We start from the raw sequence: 23,756 nt of genomic DNA, 5'->3' as shown, positions 1-23,756 counted from the left end.
TGTTTGTCGACGTGGTGGGAGCAGTATCGTCGGCTTCCGGAGGCAATCCCCTGATTCGGCGGCTGGTCCGATGCACGGGAGTATTGACTGGCACTGGACTCGTATCGCGGCTTCCTGGGGGGGTCTGTAGCATCCGTGAGACTACCCAGCACTTCCACCAGTTGTCACGATGAGTCACAAGTACTGGGGGATTTAATAAAGCACCAGGTAGCTAGCACTAGGACGACGCGTCAGTCGTGGCTGGCTCTCGAGCAAAGAAGAACGCGATCTTCTTTTTTCCTCCAGATTTAGAGCCGCTCTTGCTGTCAACCCACTACGTGCTGGCGGCAATATGAAAGCACTAGAAAGAAAAATAATCCAGAAAAGAACTCTGGCGCCCGAAATCGAACGTCCGACTTCTTGCTTGTGAGTGCGAGGCGTTAGCCAGTGAGCCACAAAGGAGTACCTCTTCCAACGTTTAAACAGCAAGCTGTTTATATCTATGACTTACCATTGGCAATGGCCATCTTGGAAGAACTATTGTGCTTTCAGCATTACCAGCGAGATGGCGCAGTGAGCGCCTATTGCCAGATGGTCACGACGCCTTCACATGTAAAATTTGCCTTGCGTAAAGGGGGGGGGGGCCCTTATGCGTGCTGTGGCGAGAATCGCTGTGGCGAGAATCGTACGCCTTGGGCTTTCACCAGAACAGTTCTGTTGTAGTTACTGGGTGCACAAAGATCACTGCACTCGCTGCAAAGTCTCCATTTGCGAAAAGGGCGTATTTTTCAGGCACAGCTAAGCAACAACTGAAGTGAGTACATTTCGTGCGTCATTTGTGCGTGAGAAACAGGGGCACATTTCGATCCGCTTGCCGCTCGTCGTGTGACCTTCCGATTTGTTGCTATTGCGTTCATGGTTTCGCCATTTGCATCAAAGCTGTGACTTTTGCTTAGGCTCACCAATTCAAACTGACTTGCCATTTTCTCAGCAATCCGTTATTTTTATGCAAAAAAAAAAGGTCACAAGACACAGCAGTAGACAAAGCGACAAGCATGAAGATTAGGCAAATTCATGTACTACCCAGAATTAGTGTCATGACTAAACGATCGCAGTGCCAGAGCTCCCAGTAAATATTGTAGCAAGCTCAATGCCTTTGAGGACTTCATTTTTACTGATTCGGAACTACGTTCACCCTTGTAGGCACCATCGAAATTCGACGTCACAGCGACTGGTTCGGGTGCTTTAGTGTTGCTTCTCTGCACCTAAGGACAGTTAATCTTGCTGTGCAAACAAACCATTGCTATATAGCTAGTGGAAAAGCTGATTTCATTGCTAGTGGAAAAACCATAGCTAGGGGAAAAGCTGATTCACAGAATTCTTCTACCAGACCACCTGAGTTAAAGTTTATATTAACCAAGCTGTCTGATTTATCAGTGATTGGCTATGAGAATACTGCTTCCTTGTCACAGTGTCTACCAACCTGAAAAATGTAGAATAATAAGGAAATTCGAACATGTCATGAAAAGTCAGGAAATCAGCGTGGGATTCTTTGAAAAACCTGGTTGAGTTATGGCAACTGATTTATAACAGCTGCTGCTTCAGCTGCAACTCCGTGAAAAGCTCAGCAACGGCATGAAAAATAAAGCAGTGCATGACTGTTGTCTTGAGAGATCACACAGCGTATCTCTATTCCCAATCATGACTTTACTCATGCCGATAAACTTTTGCTTGTCTCTCTGGACTGCACTCTCAGCTTGGCCAAAAGCATTATTTTTACTCAAGAAGCACTATCCAAAGATGCTCGCTAGATCAAGCTTATTTGCTGCGGAAGACGCCTCATCATCGGTAGTTGAGATTTCAAAGGTGGCCCGGCATAACAGCTTCTAAATGTGAGCCGTTTATGTTTCTAGGCATTGCAGACATAAATCTGTTAGTATTTCGTGTGCATCAACTCCGCAGAAGAGCATGTAAACGATCAAACCCATGGAGGAAGGAAAGGTAAGAGAGGGCATGCCCAGCCGGCGCGCTACGTGAAAAGTGTGGGGGAAATGACATCATGGCGGCCATATTCACTGGGCACAATGCCGGCGTTGCTATGGTTACGTGTTGCGCAGTGGAGCTGGTCTAGCAGTGAGCAGCTGCGATTGGCGGCGGCAAGTGTGCCTCCGCAGGTCTCATACTGAGCCGTGGTGGACAATATATGTGCTCTGCGCCGCATTATTGGTTACCCAGTGTTCTCCTGGCAGTTACTGCACTCTTAATGCTTACAAATCCTTTTGTTCATCATGGGGTTTCTACAGTGCGTAGAACGAGTGCATATCAATGGGTCGTGCGGCGGATGTCAGATGAAGCAAATAGTGTTCAGCGAAATGCGTTGGGCCCCATGACGAAGCGGAACGACGAAAGCCTTGCAGGTCAGTGATGGTTGGGCAGTGCTCCTGCTTGTGACAACGGATGACGCTGTTGAACCCAGCAAAACGCAGTGAGGACCATGTGCACATACGTAGTTTCGTATTGTGTGTGTACAATAACAACTTGCATGTGCGTATTAAAACACCTTTTCTGTTCCGCTTCGTATACACTCCCCCAACATTGCATGCAATCTCAACGTAACAGCAACCGCGTTCAAGTGTCACTTGCACCATGCTCAAAGTCGCCACGCTTGCAGAATGCTGACGCCGGTGAGTTTCACGCGGAACACGGACACAGTGGCCGGATTCTGCGTCGGCCGCGTAGCAGAATGCAATCGTAGAAGGCGCACGACCGATCGTATTGTCTGTACAGTTTTTATTTTATTTTTATTTACAGAATACTGTCAATCCTCCATGGGGACTATTACAGTTGCTGAATTAATGACGTGAAAACACTGGCCGTTGTCAGTGCATCTAGCGCGCGTTCTCTTGTACTTGCTTCGTTGTCGGTGAGCTGTTGCTCGCTGTTAATACTCGGACAAAATGATTTCGCCGAAGGTGTCCCGCTGACCCAGAGTGTTGAGCCCCGTTCCATTAGTTTCGGATCATCACGACACACGCGCTGCGCAGCTCACGTGCTGTCCGAGCCGGAGAGAGAGTCGTGCCTTCTGCTATACATTCGAATGTAAACGAGAGTAGAATTTGCCCAGTCATTATGGCCGATTTCTGGCTTCATCGCGGCTTCACGAGTGAAGTCAGGGCCTCTCCTACCTTTCCTTCCTCCGTGATCAAACCAAACACATTGGCTTCCATGATTGCTGCTAGGAATCCAAGTGGCTGCTGCCAAAGCCAGATGGTGTGTCATATGTGGCAGTGGCTCGAAACTTGCTGGCATGGCTTACGGGCAAGCTTTTCATTTGTGCACCACCAGCAGCACTGTGAGTGGTCATAAAATGCAGCACTTGGCAACTCGGCGGGTTTAGCTCTATGCTCGTAGAGAATTACCGGGGAGAAGGTGCTTTGCTTTTTATGTGGAATGAACAAGGAATGTGGCTTGAGTGGGTTGGTTGGTGCAAGAGTTGCTCATAGCGTAGTCTCTGATAGAAGTGTCTGAAGCTGGTCAGAGGACATAAGTCCCGTGGCGGTTTTGATAGTAAAAAAAAAAGTGCAACAAAAAGTGCAACCAGACGGCAATTTGAAAGGCGGTCTTCATTTTCGAAGGAGCCTCAATATTTGACCACTTATCGATATGACTGATGTATGGGATTTGGAATGTAAAGTTTTTGTTTCAATATCATTTTTCAAAACAAGGGGCTCGCATGGGGTGCCTAGCATAAAAAGAAAGTTTTTCACACCAGCTTACGTACTTAATAGATTTTTTTTTTCGAGATACGGCGAAGACAGTCCTGCGTGGGCTGAGCAGCTCTTAAAAAGTCTGTGAGCCGTGTGTTTGAGAGCTGTTGTATACCATATGTCTGGCATTATTCGTGGTGTTAATGAAAAAAAATATGTGAGGAAGGACTTTAGAGGAAGAAAAAAAGAGCTAGAGCCGTGATTTAAGAACTCTGGGTAATTCCATGACCATGCTGCAGTGAGAAATGGAGACATTAGTACCACCAGAGCCAGTAAACCAGCTGTTCTGTTTGCATAGAACGCATGACATCTTTTTTTATTAATGATGTGTTTTAATTGTAAAAGGATCCTGTCAGCCAAAGGAAAGTAATGTACCAGCAAGTGCCCCCTCTTATTTTCTGTTTACCACTTGAGGATTCAGTTCCAGTGTTCCGAGCAAAAAGAGAGACAAAATAAGAGGGAGGGTTAACCAGGTCTGCGACCCTACACGGGGGAAAATAGTAAAGAAAAGAAGGAAAAGTATTACAATAGCACACACAGCAGCACCTGTACCACGCATGTCCAGAAGGTAAAAAAGCTGTGAGCAGTCACAGATCGGATCAACTTGGACTGTCTTAGATGAAGTGCACTGCAGTCATGGAAAACTAAAAAAGTCACAGAATCGGCAGGAATCAAATTGTTTGACACTCTGTGCAGTTCGAGAACACCTTGGAGTGCACTGTTGCTGGAACTCTTCTTTAGATAGATTCAGGATTTAATTTGACGACTTGTACAAGGAAAATTATTGAGGCAGCTATGTGTGAATGAGAATTTTGTTAGCTGTTAATAGGGGCTGACCTTCCTAAATAGAAATACCATAGTGATATCGGCCTGAGAAAAATGTGCCCTCAGACGTGATGTTTTTCTCAGCTGTGCAGTCGCAAAATGAACATTTTGTTTAAAGTCAATGCTGCATCTGTCTGTGCATCCCTTGGTCCCTGTTGGTTTTTTCTTGTTTTGCCATAAAGGCATCCTGAGTTGGCTGTAAATCTGATATCTCCTGATTTTCTTAGCCCCGTTGTTGCTACTAGCAGAAAGGACTAGTGGCATGCTTTGGATGTTGTTTCCAGGACTTTGACCTGCTGGGCCAGAAAATAATGTCTTGCGGCATGGACCATTCCCTGAAGCTCTGGAAGCTGGACACGGAAAAGTTTCACAATGCCATTCGGGAGTCTCACGTCTACTGCCCTTCCAAATCACAGAGGTTGTTTTTACACATTCCTACATTGCATTATCTGTGAGTGCTTCTCCACACCTTACAGCCATCTCATAGTGAAACTAGACAATATTTGTTTCTATCACAGCAAAGAAAAATGCCATGCACAATTTTGAAACACAGGCCAAATTAAGGGTGACAACGGAAATGACTTACCATTGATTTTATTATTCAACAAGTGGTTTCATTTGTTGACTGGCACCAGAGGCAGAAAGGTGTCTCTCAGAAAGAGTGGAAGACTATTGCAAATAAACCAGAGACCACGAAAAATGCGCTCTGAACAACCGGTATACTTAAACAGCAAATTTTTTCTCCTGACATATATTAGGTGATACCCGCAAAATAATGTATATACTGATTATAATATCGCCATTCCGTCATCAAGATATGTGTTCCAATTAAGCTACATGTTGCACATGTGCCCTTGCAAAAAGCTGTTCTATTTTTCAGAGAACAATTGAGGTTATACCTGTCTGCCTCGCTGTGTATGTGCATATCTACACAAACCTGTCATAGTCACACATTTTTTTCTTTTTGCATTTTCGAGTTTCATGAAATGCTGGCGCACACCCACACCACTTACTGGGGTCGACAAAGTGGGCAACCCATGGCAGGCACTGCTTCCTTAGCCAGCCATTGAATCACCTCCCCATCAGTCCTACATCTAATTAAAAATTAATACTGCTATGACGAAACAGAAGCTGCTCCGCTATTCCGGATAGTGTTTTTAGGAAATATTTGCTCTATCACTTGCGTCGCGAATATGCAATACACGTGAGCCTTCATCTTTCTATGCAAGCATATGCCCATCATTCGTCCACACAGACCTCCAGTTCACTGCTTTCTTATTGCCTTGCCAAGCAGGTAATTTAGGACTAAGCATAACTTTTCATTGATGAACACAGGTGCATTTGAGCCATGGCCTAGGTCCTGAGTCGAGATGCGCGTCTTCTTTGCTTTCTGAAGTACCAGATCGAATTTTAAACGGCTGCGGAGTGGCACAATTATGTTCGGCATCAAACTGGCCTTCTTTGCACAGTGACTTTTTTTCAATACTATCTTTGGATACAGACACAATAAGTAGTTCGCCGATCCAGTCGAGGATATTTCCAAGATCCTCATCAGCAACTTCAAGGTTACACTTGCAGGAGTATTGCTCAGATGCAATTATCCTTTGTTCTTGTTGAGATTGCAAGCTTCGCACTCGGTTATCAGCTGCTCATTAGTGCTTCTGAGTGACTTGTTATCCTCCCTGAGATTGGCATTCTCTTTATTTTTTCAACTTCATCTTTCAGAAAACTTGCACTCTATTTGGGATCCCTTATTTCTTTTCCTAGCTTTCTCTCAATTGACGATTTGAATTCAGCCATCTCTCTCCTCATTTCTTCTCGTAACTTGGTCAATTCACTTATAACTACAGCAATACTTCACACAAATACTTCAGAATACTTCCCGAAGGACGAGCCTGTTTGGAACCAACATTTGTTAACAGAAATATGATAGCCCCAAAGCTTACAGTAACGACAACCGATCCTATCCCTGAGAGAAAAATTACTACGAGATCCACTTGATATAGGCTAGTACCTAGTCATTCGAGTCCAATACTCAGTTCCTACGACACGGTTAGTCAGAGAGGGTAGAGGAGTGGAGGGGCCTCACCAACGTCGATTACTGGGTGCCTGAGTGTGAAGCACGGAGGTTGATACAGTTGTTGTCGTTGCCGTCAGCGTTGTGCAGCTACACAACCGGTTGTATCAGCAGCCTTCCTAGGTCGCTGGTAGATGCTTGAAGGGAGTCCCGGCCGAACATTCTCGTCTGAGCTCGAGCCTGAAGCTCGACGGCTCAGGTCTGTCCACGGGCACCGGAACGTCAGCGCAGCCGCAGCACGCGAGTGACACACGGCCAGAAGCAGCCGGTAGCCATGAAGACTGTCAGGCCACCGCTAGACGGAAATCTAGCCTCGGGTCTGAAACCCAACAGCACTGATGTGTGTCCCTTCTTGTTTCGCTGCTGCAACTGCTTCTTCTTCCTGTCTCCTCACAAAACCATCTCTTTTGCTACATTCTCTTAGTCATGTATTGTTTGTTTTTTCATTCCTGTGCCTGCTTCATTGTCTTCTAACGTACTTCACGGCACGCTTTTTTTTTTCCGACACTCCATCCACTTTATATTCTGTGCACTCCATGGTGAGATGCTCTTTTTGCACAGTCTCGTTACAATGAAAGTGCAGCATCGCTGCTGCTTGTCGCGATAGCGCAGCGCCAGCGATTCCGACCGTGTCCTTAGAATCAAAATTCAGAGTTGCCGCTTGAACGTGACCCCCTACCCCTCCCCGCATCTCTTCTTGCTCATTATAGGTGGGCAGGGTGTTTGCTCTCCGCTTGAGCATTAATGGAGCTCGAACAGGTTATTCACTATAAACTCTCCATCTAATCTTTGTTCACATTGTGAAATGTGTGAAGATGTGCCAAAATTTGATTAACTCATATGCATATGATAGAAAAAATAATGAAAAAGCCATGCCTAATATTTAAGGCATGTCATATCAATAATGGTGTAAGCAAGTGCCTGAATCAGCCATTGAATGACTTACATAATGAAAAAGTCAAATGCCCCCACTGCGTTGGTCTAGTGGCTAAGGTACTCGGTTGCTGACCCCCAGGTCGCGGGATCGAATCTCGGCTGCGGCGGCTGCATTCCCAATGGAGGCGGAAATGCTGTAGGCCTGTGTGCTCAGATTTGGGGGCACGTTAAAGAACCCCAGGTAGTCGAAATTTCCGGAGCCCTCCACTACGGTGTCTCTCATAATCATTTGGTGGTTTTGGGACAAACCAAATGTCTGAATAATCTAGTGCTTATATCACCATTGATGAAAAACAGGTCACTGACTAATGTCAAAACATTATGATGGCGTTTCGAAATGATCCTTTGTTCACACAAGCCATTGTGTAATCTCTATGGATCCCAAAATGTCATTTTGTTTTGGCATTGCTCAATGGGCTATTTTAAATGTGAATAATTTCTTTGTGTAGTGCAAGCACTTAGGCATTTCTATCTAATACTAACCGATTGATGTTTGTGCAAACAACATTTGTACATATCTTTAGCACCATTTCATAAAGTTCTTGCTTATTAAAAAAATAAGTTACAACCAGTCAGCTTACGTCTGCATGCTTCACATAGCATCGATTGCAGTGGTACTTGGGGTCTGTTGAATTTTTTCAACAGCACATTTACCTGACGAGATGGTGTTCCGTTCAACTGACTATCTTAAACCACCGTGTGTGTTGAAAGGACAGCTGGTGCTACCGTACTTGTGCATGCAGAAATGAGCTTTTGTGGTTGCCTCCTTTTCTGCTGCTTTTTCTCTTGATGGTTATCTTCCCTTGTGCTTGCTAGCCTTATTTTATCATGGGGTAATTATAGGAAATGCTTCCTAATTTCATCCTTCATAGCAGGCCATTTCCTACTGTGCGGCAACACTACCCTGACTTCACTACTCGTGACATTCATCGAAACTATGTTGACTGCGTCCGTTGGCTGGGAAACTTTGTGCTGTCAAAGGTAAGGGAGCCCCGAGTGGTAAGTAGATATGTACTACCGCACACAATGTGGGAAAAGTTCAGGCTGGTCAGCTGATCTGACAGGGGCCACAACGCTGTCCATTTTTAGTTTTCCGCGAAATATAGAAACAAGGTATTATCCGTGTGAAAGAGACAGGGCATGCAAACACGGACAGAGGAAAAAAGTCGAGAAGGCACGCAATGGCAGAAAAGAAAGACGGAAAAAAAATATTGGCATGCATGTGCAGATAAGAAGGCACACAATGGCAGAAAAGAAAGACGGAAAAAAAATATTGGCATGCATGTGCAGATAAGCTTCTTTAACATCAGCCCATTGTGAGCATATGCGAAATGGGCTGTACCAAATTAATTCAGTAGAAAGAAAAATAAGCTTAATTAGTTGCCAGCTTTTAAAACCCACCCAACACCAGTAACTACTATGGAGCTGTTGTCCCTTGGCAAATTTTCAGCCTTTGCAGATTATTCGATTTCAGTGTAAAGCTGAATAAGACTTGGAAAACAACATTTGTTGCAATGGCAGCTTGTCACATCACGGCTTGTGAGTGCGCCAGTTACGTCCAACTCTCGGGCCACTATTGTGTTATGAAATATTCACCTATAAATTAAGTGCCTGGCAAAATGCACTGAAATTTCGCCAACTTTTATGTGAATGCACAAGCATTAATGGCCATAGCACTGATTGGATGGATGGATGAAAAAGTTTTATTGGGGTCCTGAAGGATTTTACCTCCGTTTTATAGGGGTAGGATCGCGGGCCACTCCCACGTTGGGACGGGGAGGCCCAGCCTCACCGCCGCATCGTAGGCCTTCTGGACAGCCTTGAGTTGTATGAGAACCGGACTCGTGAGCATTAAATGAAAGGAGTTCTCAGAAAATTCTTCATTTTTTCTTCGTAAAGAAGGGCACCTCCAGAGCATGTGGTTAAAATCACTGCGGTTCTGGCAGTCCGGACAAAGTTCTGAAATATCGGAGTAATGGCTATAGGTTATGAGGCTAGGGTATGTTCCCGTCTGAAGCATGCGAAAAGAGATTGCCTGTGGCCTAGACATCTTTTCGTGTGGCAATGGAAAGGACCTACGGCCTAATTGATAATGCTTCGGGATCTCTTTGAAGGTAGTCAAAATGCCCCTAAAATGAAGGCTGGGGGCTGACTTCTCTGTCTGAGAAGTACAAGTCCCGGCAAATTGTGCTCAATGTAAGTGTACTTCTTGGACACAAACCTGCAGATACCGCGGCCATCTGGAGGTTTCGTGATGTGATGGGTGTAGCCTGGCAGGCTCATTGTTTCCATAAGCGTCTCCTGTAGCATAATAACATGTGGTCGAATTGGCTGGGGTTTAATATACTGCTGGAGAGCTGCCTTCTTTGATTGGAAGCCCCAGCAGTTCCACTGCCAAATTACGAAATTGTTAAGGTGTCCCGCCATTGTTGGGACCCTTCAAAGCTCTCTCCTGAGAGACGCTACGGGTTGCCACCTTCTGATCCTGACCTTAGGTATTACATGGCCCGGAGTATCCTCGGCAGATTGTAAAGCTTTAACTTGGTCAGCCCCGATCTTTGTGACCCTGCTGTCCAATACTGCAATGGACTCGACCACCACCCTGGAAGCATTTTTGATATCATTCAAGGTATCCTTGACCTCTGTATTGAAACCTCTGTCCTCGTTATTGGCTGGTTGTGCTAGCTCTCTTCTTTTTGTTGGTTTTGCCCCTGGCTGGACGTCCATGGGTACCTCATCGTGACTTGCATCCGATGTGGCCTCTGTACAGGGAACTGTGTTTGAAGGAGACGGAGACGAAACCTGCTGTGATTTCCTTAAGTCGGCTATTTCAGCCCTGAGTTGCTCGACAATAGCCCTGAGATTAGCATTTTCCCTTTGCATCTGCACGTAGGTATCTGAGTGTTGCTCTGGATTGGTACCCCCCTTTACCTGTGGTTGGGAGCCCTTAATCTTGGATGCCCAGGTCTGGTGCTGATTTCCTTGCTGCACACCATTGTGGACGGTAGGCACCCGTGAGTTAGAACGGCCCTTGGATCTAGAATGTCCTCTGGATCTCGAACGGCCCCTTGCTCTGCCTCTGGAACGGGATCGGCCTCGCGGTGGTTGTAGCTGTTGGCTGACGTCACGCGGCCACCAGCTGCTGCTCGGGCGCTCAGTCATAGCGCGGCCGCCTGCAGCGGCTGGTAGCGATGGGAAGTCTCCTCCACCATCTGTGAAGTTCATGACGTTGGCGTCTTGTTCCGCAAATTCCATCGTATATTGAATCCGTCGCTCTCGCCCTCGTCGACGGACTATGTAGGGCACTTGAAAACGATGCTTACACGTCTTGTCTGCCGTGAGATGTGGACCCCCACACAACTTGCATTCTGGGGTGCAGACGTGATCCTCCGAAGGAGATGACATACCACATGCTCTACAGACCGCCTCCTCTGGATGGGGACAAACATCGGCTCGATGACCTAGCTTTCGACAGGCATAACAGACATCCGTCTGTCGACGATACAGGGTGCAGCGAACCAAGCTATTTCCAGATATGACATAATTTGGGACTTTTAGTTCGTCAAAGAGGATGATCACCGTGGTGGAATTCTCGATTCTTTTCACTGGGAGTGCAGTCGGGTTCTTTGGGTGTACAATAAGTGAATAAAGTTGTTCTTTACCGATGTCCGCGTCAACACCCCTGATGATACCTTTGCAGGTGTCATTGGGGGCAGCTCTGTAGGCACTAACATCAATACTGGCGGTACCGAGAGTAATGGCGGTACCGAGAGTAATGGCGGTGATCTTGGAATACGCTCTGGCGTTCCTCTCCACTGGAGTGCTTATAACTGCAATGTTCTGCATCATATTCGGGCATACCACGTCTTCCGTGACTTCTTCCTCATTGAGCTCTGCAGCCACTGCGAGTGCCTTCGCGAACTTAATTTGACTCGCAGTTCTCATGTCCAAACCATTTCTAGGTCTCACGATGACTCTATGGTGATCTCTTGGAAGGTGAGGAAGTCTAGAAGCAGCGATGAGACGCTTCTTCACCGCAGCTCGGGAGCGCTGAGGCGACCACGCGTCCCTGTGCATGGAGACGCTTGCTTGCGTCTCGGTCCTGGGGGTATGCGTCCCACGAAGTTTACGTTTAGTGGTAGCCACAGACCATCCAGAATCTTGAAGATCATAGGGAGTGATATCCTCCCCATCGACAGAGACTTGCACAGACATTCCGTGCGTAGAGCGCTGAAACACCCTTCCGAGAAGGGCCGGCGGCCGCTCCGTCGTAGCCTCAGCCTAGCGCCCTCAGCTGAGCAGTTGGACAACCAGAAGAATCTCGAAAAAAGGTCAAAAAGCTCACCCACAGTGAAATACTTCGTATCGATGTAGTCCATGCGGTTTTATGCGTCGACTGGCACTAAAAGACGCTCACAAATGGACGAAAAACTGTCCAAAAACATTTTCGAACTCTGAGCCGATGTTTTCACATCCACACGAGACAGCGTCCCCCTGGTAGCCTCCCATAGCACTGATTAAAATAGAAAATTGAGTATTGTGGCACCTTTTACTACTGTGTTTCAACAGGTCACTCCATGCCAAGCTTCCCAGATGTCAAACTATACCCTCTAAGATTCTGTTCTTAAAAATTCAGGAAACCATATTAGTGTGCCATTTGCACTCGTGAAGTATTTCTTGACAAATAAAATTTTTCTTGTTCCTTATAGCTATTCAAAGGCTGGCATAGTGGTCACAACCTAGGTTGCCTAGAAACTATGAAATGCGCAGACTCTAATGAGAGCAATTCACAATGAAGCCAAGAAAGCATAGGGGACATTATGTGTGGTGTCATAATTATAAGGGCAAAGAATCAGAGTGGATGCAAAGAAAACTCTGCCACTGCGAAGGGACCAAGCCTACAATCTACAGATAACGCTATTGTGTTTGCATAAGAAACACGAGGGCAAGCCTCATTGAAAGACTCTTTTGTAAAACCGTTCTGAATCACTTGAAAAAAGCAAGCATATCTCGTGAAGACCAAGGCATAGCTACTAAGTTGTCGTTTCGTATTATTTGAAACTTTGAACTTCATTTATTTCGAATTTCGGGACGCTGAGGGCCGTGGTCAAAAAGTCAGTAGTAGTATTGACTGGGACCACAACCCCTTACAAATGGGTGGCACAGACCTTTTTATTGCAATGAAAATGGAACAATTGAGCTAAAAGTTTTAGTGACAGTTTATACAAGTCTAATAGAGCATAAAGATTGAAAATAATACACTCAAAAGGTGAAACAGAAAAAAAAGAAAAACTACAAATGATCATAATTATTTTTCATACATACCGTTCTTCTACCTCCCGCCCGTTTATCGCATCGCCTCTTTAACTCCCTATGTTTACAGCGCTTACATGGTTCAACTAACGCTTTCAATAAATCATTTTTACCTACTGCCATTGAAGACTGGAATAACCTGCCTGAATCCATAGTGCACAAACAAAACCCCTTAGAATATAAACAGCTAATCACAAATCACTTGATATGTTAGTTAATTTACAATTGTTGCCGTTTTCTTCCACGTATATATATATTTTTCCTTCTGTTGACATTGTTTTTTATCATGTAGTTCACTTTCGATTATGCTTTGTACCATTGATAATCATGCATCTGTTCAATTGTGTTTTTGCCTCCCCCTTATGTAATACCCCGCAAGGGGCCTTTGAGGGTTCAATAAATGAAAAAATGAAAAAAACAATCAATAATAGAGTGTAACGATGCAAGAAATCCGTGTTAGCTCCGAAGTGAGATTGGGCATGTGCCCCTACGCTTACTACACTTTCAATCGGAACATGCATACGCATACGTGAAAGGAAGAAAAAAAAATGCTTTTAAAGGAAAAAAATTACGCATGTGTAATTGCATTGGATCGTAGACATGGCATTCAAGTAAAAGGACAGAAGAAAACACAGCCTTTATTTACCGCAGTTAGTGCACATGCTTAGGATAAACCACGTGTGATTGAAAAGGGCGTGATAAACAACTTCGTGGTGGTTTAGGTGGTTCCAAATAGTTGTGGCCTTTTAATCCTGCGTTTCACAAGCATTGCGTGGTAACATTGTAACAGGGTTAGTAGGTTCGTGTCATCAAATATGGGAGTGGTGTGACTGTGATAAGGAACATTTGCAATGGCACGCACAGCCCTTCTCTGTATGATGGGCAATTTGAGCACATTTGTTAATGTTGTCGTACCACAAACCAGATGACAGTAGTTAACGTGAAATAAGAACAAATATTCACAGATGAGGAGTATCATTGCCTTGAGTAGCGTGAAGCGTACCCGGGATAATATGCCCAAAATTCTTGATATACTGCCTGATATATTTTCAGTATGTGTGTTCCCAAGACATGTGTAGATCGAAAATTATTATCAGACATTTTATACGCTATAGTAGCATCTCAAGGGCTGAACTGCGTCAGGTCTCGAATGGCAAGCGAGCGCCACGCTCTTGGAGTCAAAGGACACAGCAGACGCGTTTGGTACAAACCAAGCAACATACATTTATTTACCTACTTTATAACGATATCGTTCGCCGAATCAGTGCATAAATTGTAATTAACACGCTACGACATCCTTACACAATAACATGACAAACACAATACCACAATAAACACAATAACACACCCAAGGCACCAACGCTTGACTTACCATGTGGGCCCTCCGGCGTGCAGGCCGCGGTACCACGCGCCGAGGACCCACGCTAGAGATAACCGTTCGCAGCAACCGCCATGCGTAGAAGAGACTCACTGAATTCTTGCCCGCCACCAAGGCTTGCTTTCCACCAGGGGTCACTGCCGGCGCTACACCATGATGATGATGACGATAGTGGTGGCCAACTCTCGCGAACACAACGCCACCCATTGCCTGGTGGTTGTCACCCGAAATGCGGCTTTTGGGCGAGACACGTGCGCCACGTAGCGCAAACAACCTTATAGGAAGTATCAGCACCCCCACAACTGCCAAGTTTTAATGGGACATGACTAAGTATTTGTTTATTTTTCGGCCTGAAATATACAGCTTTTGTTTTTAATGTGTTTAATTTTGAACAGTTAATACTTGTCCATGTGGCAGACTTTGCCAGTACCTCATTTGCATGATTAATTAGGTGTTTATAATTTTCAGCAGTAAGAAGCAAGGTTGTATCATCAGAATATATAATAAATTTGACAGAGCTGTCAATTTTTTCAGTCTCATTTACGTACAGTAGAATTTTGATCATATGTCTCCCGGTTTCGCGACGACCCGCATTTTACAATGAATCTCTTTGCTCCCGACAAAATTCTCATGAAAACAATGTCTCATAAATTTTGTTATATGACGCAGTTTTACACTGACCCGGCATCTTACGACGACTTTCAGATTCTGTCCGAACCACATTAACTCGAATCAAACATTGACGAAATATTCACGGGTGCAAAATATGAAAATGTGTTCCCCTACGTTGACGATTAGCAATAGTAGAAACATTCTAAAGGTGTCTCCTTAGAATGGAACATTAATTCTCCTGGAAGTTCGTGCATTTATACATACACCTCAGTCGTGCATATGTATCCGGGTTTGTTACTTAGTCAAGCTCTATCCTCTCAGAGTAGCTTCAGTTGGCTGAAAAGCTGATATTTTCACGTTTTCAGTCTGAGGGAACTTTCTTGGTCGATATACAGCACTCACAGGCTTGCTCACACATAGGGGCATAACCGAGCTGCTTTCACCATGCAAAATTACTTTCGCTTGACGTCAACGTTGGGGCATTATTAGTTGCACTTCAGAAGTCAAATTACAACGCGCACAGCTCAATCGCGCACGGAGGCATTCTGCAAACTTGTGTGGTGTGCCGCCATTATTATATTGTCATGAGGTCGTGACGTGGCTGACGGCAGGAGACTTGATTGTCAGATCAAACTGTTTATTTGGGTGAACCTGTGCCCAGTAAACGAAAAGTCGGGTTACAGTTGCAGACTTTCACTGATAGTGGCGAACGGAGCGTTGGCCGTCGATCAACTGACAAGCGGCGAAGCGTGTCTGCATTTATACACTTGTCATCGAACATTCTAGCATTATCGCTGGTGGTGGTGTGGGTTCCAGAAAAATCTGTAATGTTCACGAAGTGGGTACAATCTTAACAAAACAATCTGACAAAACAAATCCTCGAAACTTCTCTAACATCGTAGGCGTGGTTTGTGCTGAACGTAGTGTAAGAGGGCGATAACAAAACTTGAGAAAGGAACGTGGCAATATGGTAGTCATGACACTGCGTCTGACTTTTCTGATGGAAGGCTGTTGCCAACACGGTTTTGGTTTCATGTGCACGCAATTTTCGGACTCGGTTTATCAGTAGAAATATGCACGTTGAATTCGATTTTTTAAGAGTAAAGATTCGCTCGCATCTCCTCCAACTAAAGAATGCTGCCATTAGCTGACACTGGCTAGAATAGTTTAATTTACTTTCCTTGCAGAGGCATAAGGTCGTGCTGTGGGCTTACCAGGCGGTCTGTACCCGTTTTTTGAACAACACCGAGTGTCACTGCCTATGATCTTAGTTTTCGATTATATGATGCCTGAATTATATGACAGCTTTGCGTGGTCCCCTGAAAGTTGTATAATCGAGGTTTCACTGTGTGTGTGTGTGGTGTGTGTGTGTGTGTGTGTGTGTGTGTGTGTGTGTGTGTGTGTGTGTGTGTGTGTGTGTGTGTGTGTGTGTGTGTGTGTGTGTGTGTGTGTGTGTGTGTGTGTGTGTGTGTGTGTGTGTGTGTGTGTGTGAGAGAGAGAGAGAGAGAGAGAGAGAGAGAGAGAGAACCGAAGTCCCTAATATGCTACCTTATGGTTACACCTGCTGAGATTTTTAGCAAATCGGACGTATGATTGCCGATGACGCCCTCCTGCTGCTGATACATTAGGTATGATTCATTGAGTTGTAACAAATGCCTAGAAAGCAATGTGCTTGCCTTCCCAGGCTCATCCGCCAGGACGTCTGTATTTCATCATGTTGGCTACACTTGGAGCAGCAGTATCATCATTTTTCTTGAAGGCAAAAAGTAAATTGCGAGGCGTTTGAGTTTCTTTGCTGCAATTGTGCACCTGTAATGGAAGCAAGTGGGTCGTGCCTACTATCTAGTGTCTAGAATATGATGGCTAGTGTGCTGCCTTCTCAGTCGACTGTGATCCACCTGCCTAAGTTGCATTTATTTACTGTGGTTCCACCGCCACGCTGACAGTGTGCTCAACCATGCAGTTTGTATCCAAGCGATCAAGTTTTTCATTGAAGACCATTCTTGGTTAAAAGAAAAAAAAAACATGTCCCATAGTGATTCAGTAGCATAAATGCCTTTGTTAATAAATTCTTCCAAAGGAGATGTTGCCAGCTTCGCATTTTGTTCCTTTTTCTTGCTGTCACCCTAGGGAGGCTGCAGTCTCATTGCTCCAGAAATCAGTGAGCCCTGTACCCCCCGATCAGTTGCATCAATACTTGTGAAGTTAAACCGTGCCTGCTGCAGTGTTGATGTGTAATTGAGTTAATGTTCGCAGTTTCACATAGTAAATGCAAAGCAGGGTAGCCGTCACTGTTTTACATTGTGTAGTCAACGTACCTGTATATAGAACACAGGAATCAGGCACGTGAAAGCTGCAACCAAAGGATGGCTTTATTTTTTAGCACACGTGTGCTTATGAACAGAAAACTGAGACAGAGCAGCGCTGTGGTTGATAGGCAGCCAAGACGAAACGTATCTCTGCAACTGAGTTTCGTAGTTCAATGCCACACCAAAAAGCCCTCTTTGCCCTCTCGCGTGTCCATCATCAGGCTTGAGATGGGCACCTGCATGGAACTTCTTCTGATGGACTTCATTTATCTGAAAACGCTGCAATACACAGAGAAATCAAAAGCAGTACAGGAACGCAGGGGATCAAGATAAGGAGTCTGTAGCATGACATGGGTCAATATCTTTTTCCAAACCTGCGACCAGTGTACTGGAACTTTACTGAAAAAGAAAGAAAGCGGTGCAGAAAAGCAAGCCAAGCTAAAAGCAGAATCAAAACCACTTTTGCAGCTTCTCTAAGGTACAAGCATTGTCTTTTTAATGGAGTTCTTCACTCAGTCACTCTAGAGCAGTGGCAACGTTTGCGAGAGAACCCGTGCGCTCAGTTATTTTAAGCACTCTCATCATGCAATTTAAATAATTTAAATGATGAAAGCTAACTTATGTCTTCTTAAAACGGTGTTGTAAAAAGGTAGCCAGCCTTTGTATTCAGAAGTTTGCTGGCAATGAGAGAATTTATTATTCTATTCAGTGGACGCTAGTGGTGCAATTTTATACGCGTTCCAAATCCGGACAGAGGCGTTCAATTCCATCGAGTCATTCGTGATTGGCCCATTTGAGCCATTGGTAACGCGGTGACGTTCTGTCACGTGAGCCGAATTCGGACGGAGGCGTTCCATTCCATTGAGTCCCATGTGATTGTCCCATTTGAGCCGTGACGAATGCTGTCACATTCTGTGTCACGTGAGCCAAGGTGTCACGTGTCTGTTTTCGTCCATATTTCGGATGGAGGCGAAGGAACGGTAGGAGAGACCATCCGAAACGAAACGGATGGATTGAAATGGCTGCGAGGCAGCATGGAATGGATTAAAATGTTGGTGCTTCGCCCCTTTTCAGTATCCGGGTGCTTTGAAAACATGGTGTCGCAGCGGACCTCATGCACTTACGCTGTGGCTCAATCCTCCTGCGTTGTCGTAGCCACCCCGCCTGTCTGTCCGTGTCCATTGTCATAGACAGGCAGATAGGCAGACGGACAGACAGACAGATGGACAGACAGACAGACAGGTGGACGGACAGACAGTCAGACGAGGAATACACAGTTTACCGATGAAACGCTTTCAAGCTTCGCCACAGTCAATACAATTCACTTCGTGGTGTTACGAGCGTGCTGGTGTCCCTTGGAGAGACACTGAGTGCGTCCGTCACGAACACTAAATGCGTTCGTTGAAGACACGGGGCGCATCCCACAGAGAGGCCTAGCGTCATTTCAAAACAATGATGGGAAAATACATTTCAGTTGCATTCAATCGGTCCTCATGTCGACGTAAAAATGTGACGCAGCCTTCATTTCACACATTGGCAGTTCGCTTCTCCTCGTCCTCGCGACTGATGCGGGCCACCCACTTTTTGACGTAACAAAGGGAACGCCTTCGTCCGGATTTGGAACGGACATAAAATTGCATCACAGCATGCTGTAGACCCCCTTTCAGAATTGTAAAGTTAGCTTTCCTGCTATGCAGTTTTAATAATAATGACGGATAGTCACTTCAAACACCCTGTTCAAGTGCAGATTGTTTACACAATGGTGTGGAAAATGTAAAGTCGGCTCTCGTAATATAAACACTTATAATAGACAAGTCCCAGCACGTTCAACTAGGGCAGAGGCTCAACATGACAGGTGCTGTTATTCCTTGCACAAAGGTGCAGTGCAGTGAAGCGTACTTGCGAATTATAAAAAGGGTCTGTTGGCACGTATCATGCTAAGCATGGGGCCAAAAAAAAAAAAAAAAGGAGAAAGCTTGGAGGGAGTGTCATTTGACAATATTGTAGTCCAGGCATAAAAATGAAGCCGGAGCATGCTTGGAATTCTAAGAGCATTTAGGACAAGGAGGGCGCAGGGTCAGAGGAGGTTAGTTTGTAGACTTAAAGCACGCGTTCCTGTCAATTTTAGCGTCTCTTGCTTTTCTCCACTAGTCAATGTAGCATTCAACAAAATGAAACAGAACGTGGTGGCAATTCTACTACAAGCATGGGAAGGCAACCGCTACAGAGGAGCTTTATTTGTGAGCTCTAGGCTTACTCCCTCCTAAGTTTTTATTTTTTTTCTCTATGGGGCTAAGCGTTTTTTAGATGAAAAGTAGCCCTTTGACTAGCCTGTGTAATGCTGCCTGTCTGTGTCTCCGTGCCAACGCGCCGCACCATGTTGCCCCTGCCACAGTTGTTGGAATGATGCCAAGTAGTTCAAGTCACGGCTGCAATTTGACGTCGCTCTCTCCCTCACCCGCAGCAGCTGCCGGCTCTTTCCAACACACCTAGGTGGTGTTGCTCCGCCGCTTGCTCGCAACACACTTTTCTCTCACTTCACCCTCTCCGACGCCCACAATGCTTGACTGCATGTCGAGTGGAAACACTCTTTCGGCTTGTTTATCTGCGATGAAACTTACACGAAACCCAACCTACCTTCCGAGCTTTTGCGTTTCAAAGAAACGTTTACTCGAGTAAATGCTACACAGAGTTTCGCTTCAAACCGTTCTTCCCACACCCTCGTCGATTCTCGTTTCAGCCGGATCAACGACATGCGCACCGCTGCTGCTTCGCATCCCATCATGGTTTCCCTTGGGGAGATGGTTCATAATTTTTTTATTGTTTTTTTTGGTACCAGCATGCTCTATTTCACAAGGTAAATAAAGAGAAATAAGCCAGTTTTCTGGATAAAATTCAGGCGTAGTCAATGCAGACGTCCATGTGTCTAGTATTTAAGTTTAAGTTAAGTGATCAACTGGGGTAGTGGTCAAGACTGCATAGGTGCCGGGTGCGATCTTTGTGAACAGTTGATCCAGTTTTCCACAATGGTTACTAGGGGAACTCTGGCGCTAGCGTCTATGGGAGCTGCAACACACAGCACTTCAGCAAGCACGAAATTGATGGGTAGTACACAAATTTGCCTAATCTTCGTTCTTTCAGCTCTGATTGGCTTCTCGTGGCCTGGAGTCACTTTGTTGCAAGATAAAAATAAGCAAATCTTCAGCAGTTTCACTCCACCGCATCAATCTTTTAGTCTCACCAAACCAAATCAAATGCTAAAACACAAAGATAAACGAAACCGCAAGTGTGTTTGAACCCTAAGCACGAAGATTAAGCAAATTTGCGTACTACCTATTCTTCTTATGATGGCTGAACGATCCCAGCATCAGAGTCCTAGTTTTGAAAACGCTCTTTTCTCGGCGAGTTAAGCTGCTGCAGAAATGAGTGCACCGATGGAGTGCCACAGTGTTTCTTTGTGTAGAAACAAGCTGTCCGTTGGGTACAGAGTTGAGGGTGTCAACTTCTGCTAGATGGCATCTGCGTCCAGGGTGCACAATACCGGGACGAGACAGGGGCAGGAGTAGATCAGTCGGTGTACGTCCGAAGCTATATCAAGGGAGCTACATCACCTTTTGCAGCTCTCAAACAGCCTGCATGAAGTCCTTAATACTATATTTGTTATACCACAGAGCCATGCCAGTGCTTCAAGCTGTTGTTGAAAAGGACCCTATACAAGCGTCATGTCAGAAACATAGGTCGGCAAACTCGCTCACCAGTGTACTTGGTGTGCCTGCTAAGTCTACGATATGTGCCAAATACTCAATTCATGCAAACATCGAACCACCTTGTAACGCTTGGCTAAAAGTGGAAAATTCACCATAGCCCACTATTGGCTGTCTGCTTCACAAGAAATTGATTTCTACTATGCGTGAGATCTGCCACATTTTTATTTATTTTTTTGCTTATGCTTGAAAGAAAATTCCTGCAGTGTTAGCTGGCAAATTTTTTGACAGGTGTTCAGCACAAGATGCTTTAGTGCAAGCAAGAGTATTTCTAGTTATGTACAATGGTAGTTTTTAGCTACATCACGTCATAGTCAATGTTGTCGCGTGTGTGTCTGGTGCCTGTAGGTGTCCGCTTTCTAAAGAAGGCATCTCCTATGCAGAATAGTCTGTTGCTGTTAGCTGCGACAATGCTCATTATAGTGATCAACGGAAATTGCAGTGCTGTATTATGTGAGCTCTTGCACCTTTGTTATCCTTGCAGTCATGCGAAAACTGCATTGTGTGCTGGAAGCCTGGCCTCCTGGAACAGTTGGATGTTCGGCACACTGACACCAATGTGACAGTGCTGCACCGTTTTGAGTACCGTGAGTGCAACATCTGGTTCATGCGCTTCTCCATGGATTTCGAGCAGAAGGTTAGTAGACCTTTGGTGCCTTCCAGATTTTTGTGACGTTCATGTTACACTTCTTTTCTCGTAGATTCTCGCCCTTGGAAACCAGGTGGGCAAAACGTATGTCTGGGACATTGACGTGGATGACCCAACGACTTGCAGGTTGGCTATTGTACAACTTTGCTGCACTCTCCTTTACTTCCATTTTACACCTTGCAACAAACTGGATGGACTGTGTTTTTCATTGGTGATCTTTTTAGAGATGCGACTGTTAGGCTGCAAGCAACAGATACGTGCCTATAGCGAGAGTCTCTCGTTTGGAGCAGGATGCCCCATTGACAGAAATGTGGTTTCCTATTCTCTTGCTCATTTCTACTAAAGCCTCATTTACTCGAGTGGTAGTAAATGCACACCCCAGTGATGCAGTGATGTTGCTTGCCTCAATTGTCAGGTAAAACCTTGCAGGACTTATCAGGCCTTTATTGCACGCTCACTTGTGGTACACTAAGTGGGTTACATACTCGTTATTTGAAAACTGTTACAATGCACGTTAATCCAGGGAATTCTGGCACAGGTCTGCACACAGAGGGGTACCCGTCGTTGCCAGCAGTCCGCGATCATGCAGCAGGACTGCAAATACAGTACACTAGGCCATTGACACAACACTTTACTCCCTAGGATGAACTGGCTAACCTCCCTGTCCTTCCTCATTTATTCCTCCTCCTCCTCCCTAGGATGTGGAGATGCCATCACCTTCCTGTAAGGTAGTTTGCGCCCCATGGCTCGTGCGTGTTTTGTGGATAGGCCACGTTTAGGTATAGCAGCCACCAAGTGGAGGTGGCGCCACTGACCTCCATTAAGAAGGCCGGATGACGCATCCGCACTCTCCAGCGTGGGCGCTTGTGAAGCCACTAGAAGGTACATTCATTGTCCCAGAAGCTGGTGTCTCGTGGGCATTTTAAGGGCATAATTAAAATATTCTCTGGTGGCAGTTGTGGTGATTGCATTTTTAAAAATTTTCTCTAATATTCCATAATACGACTTTCTCGCAGTCATCTAACGTTACACCAAAAATGAAAGACCCTGTACCAACGCCGTCTGAATACAGCAGAGTGCTGTAATACACAACTACTGCATACAGCAATTGCTACTATTAGGCATCACCTCAAGCTTTGGCTAACATTACAGGAAAAGTAACCGACGTCATATTGGGGCCGTCTGCATACGAAGAAACACTGTAATCTACAACTAGTGCCTATAGCAAATGTTATAATTAAGCATCACTTTAAATGCCGAGTAACATTACATGAAAAATGACAAACGCTGTACTGAAACCTTTCGAATACGGCAGAATGCTGTAACGTGCAACCTTACAATTACTCATCAGTCAGGTAGCACAGGAAAAAAAATTCTCACGGAATTTTCTTTCACACATAAAAAAAGCAATGTGCGCAATGGTAGTCAATGGTTGAAAATTTTGCCTTTTGTAAGTGATCCGGTAAGACAACAGCCCAACTTTCCATACCATTACAAAAAAAAAAAACATCGTTGGCACTGCATCGTTTCGTAGATGAGTAAGGATGCGTTGCAAATGAGTTCTGCGGAAACTCGCCAGGTGGCCGAAGATGAGCTCTTGGACCCCAAGTGGTCAAAACATTACTCTGCAAAATGGTCAATGTAGAGTCTGCTTTTTGGAGACGATGTCCTGTTGGCGTTCTTTGAGGGACTGACCACTTCTCGTATATTTGAGGCCTCGCGCATGGGAAACGCTATGGCAAAAAACTAAACACCTTCAACACGCCTCGTTAAAAAAAGGCGATCAAATACCACGATTTCCTCACGAAATGCGTAAAATCAAATATAATTTGAAGGTACCGTATTTACTAGCGTCATCGTCGCACTCGCATAATTCTCGCACCCCCCACATCGACCAACAAAAATACGATTTCTTTTTTTTCTCGAGTAATTATCGCAACGCCAAACACTGCCACAAAAATGTCGTCTGCTCGTTCCAACTACTGATGATGATAGCGCACGCCTTCTGGCACCATCTCTTAAGCATCAAGTGTACTTATTGCACGGATATTCAATGTAATTTAGGCCAAGCCAAAGTGGCTAGTGTGCGTTGCGGCGTGTTTTGTATGTTGTGTCGGTAATCTTGTCACGTTATGGGGCGATACTGA

The 23,756-nt window shown here is 45.2% G+C and overlaps 1 protein-coding gene across 5 annotated transcripts in view; it reads left to right on the top strand.

Annotated features, from left to right (window-relative positions):
- Nucleotides 1–23,756, top strand: part of LOC119173516 (polycomb protein EED) — a 172,163-nt gene that overhangs the window by 133,429 nt on the left and 14,978 nt on the right. Inside the window, exons 8-11 of one of the 5 annotated variants that reach the window (XM_075896520.1) lie at nt 4,856–5,022; nt 8,460–8,565; nt 21,445–21,597; nt 21,662–21,735. In XM_075896520.1, coding sequence (XP_075752635.1) covers nt 4,856–5,022; nt 8,460–8,565; nt 21,445–21,597; nt 21,662–21,735 — 500 coding nt within the window. Of the gene's footprint in view, nt 1–4,855; nt 5,023–8,456; nt 8,566–21,444; nt 21,598–21,661; nt 21,736–23,756 lie in introns of all 5 variants that reach the window. The other 4 variants (XM_037424312.2, XM_037424313.2, XM_075896521.1 and 1 more) reach the window with 4 other exon arrangements.

Source organism: Rhipicephalus microplus, chromosome 5 (assembly GCF_043290135.1).
Source record: "Rhipicephalus microplus isolate Deutch F79 chromosome 5, USDA_Rmic, whole genome shotgun sequence".
Lineage (NCBI taxonomy): Eukaryota > Metazoa > Arthropoda > Arachnida > Ixodida > Ixodidae > Rhipicephalus > Rhipicephalus microplus.
Note: the sequence above shows the minus strand (reverse complement) of the source record. Positions and strands in the feature narration are given on the sequence as shown.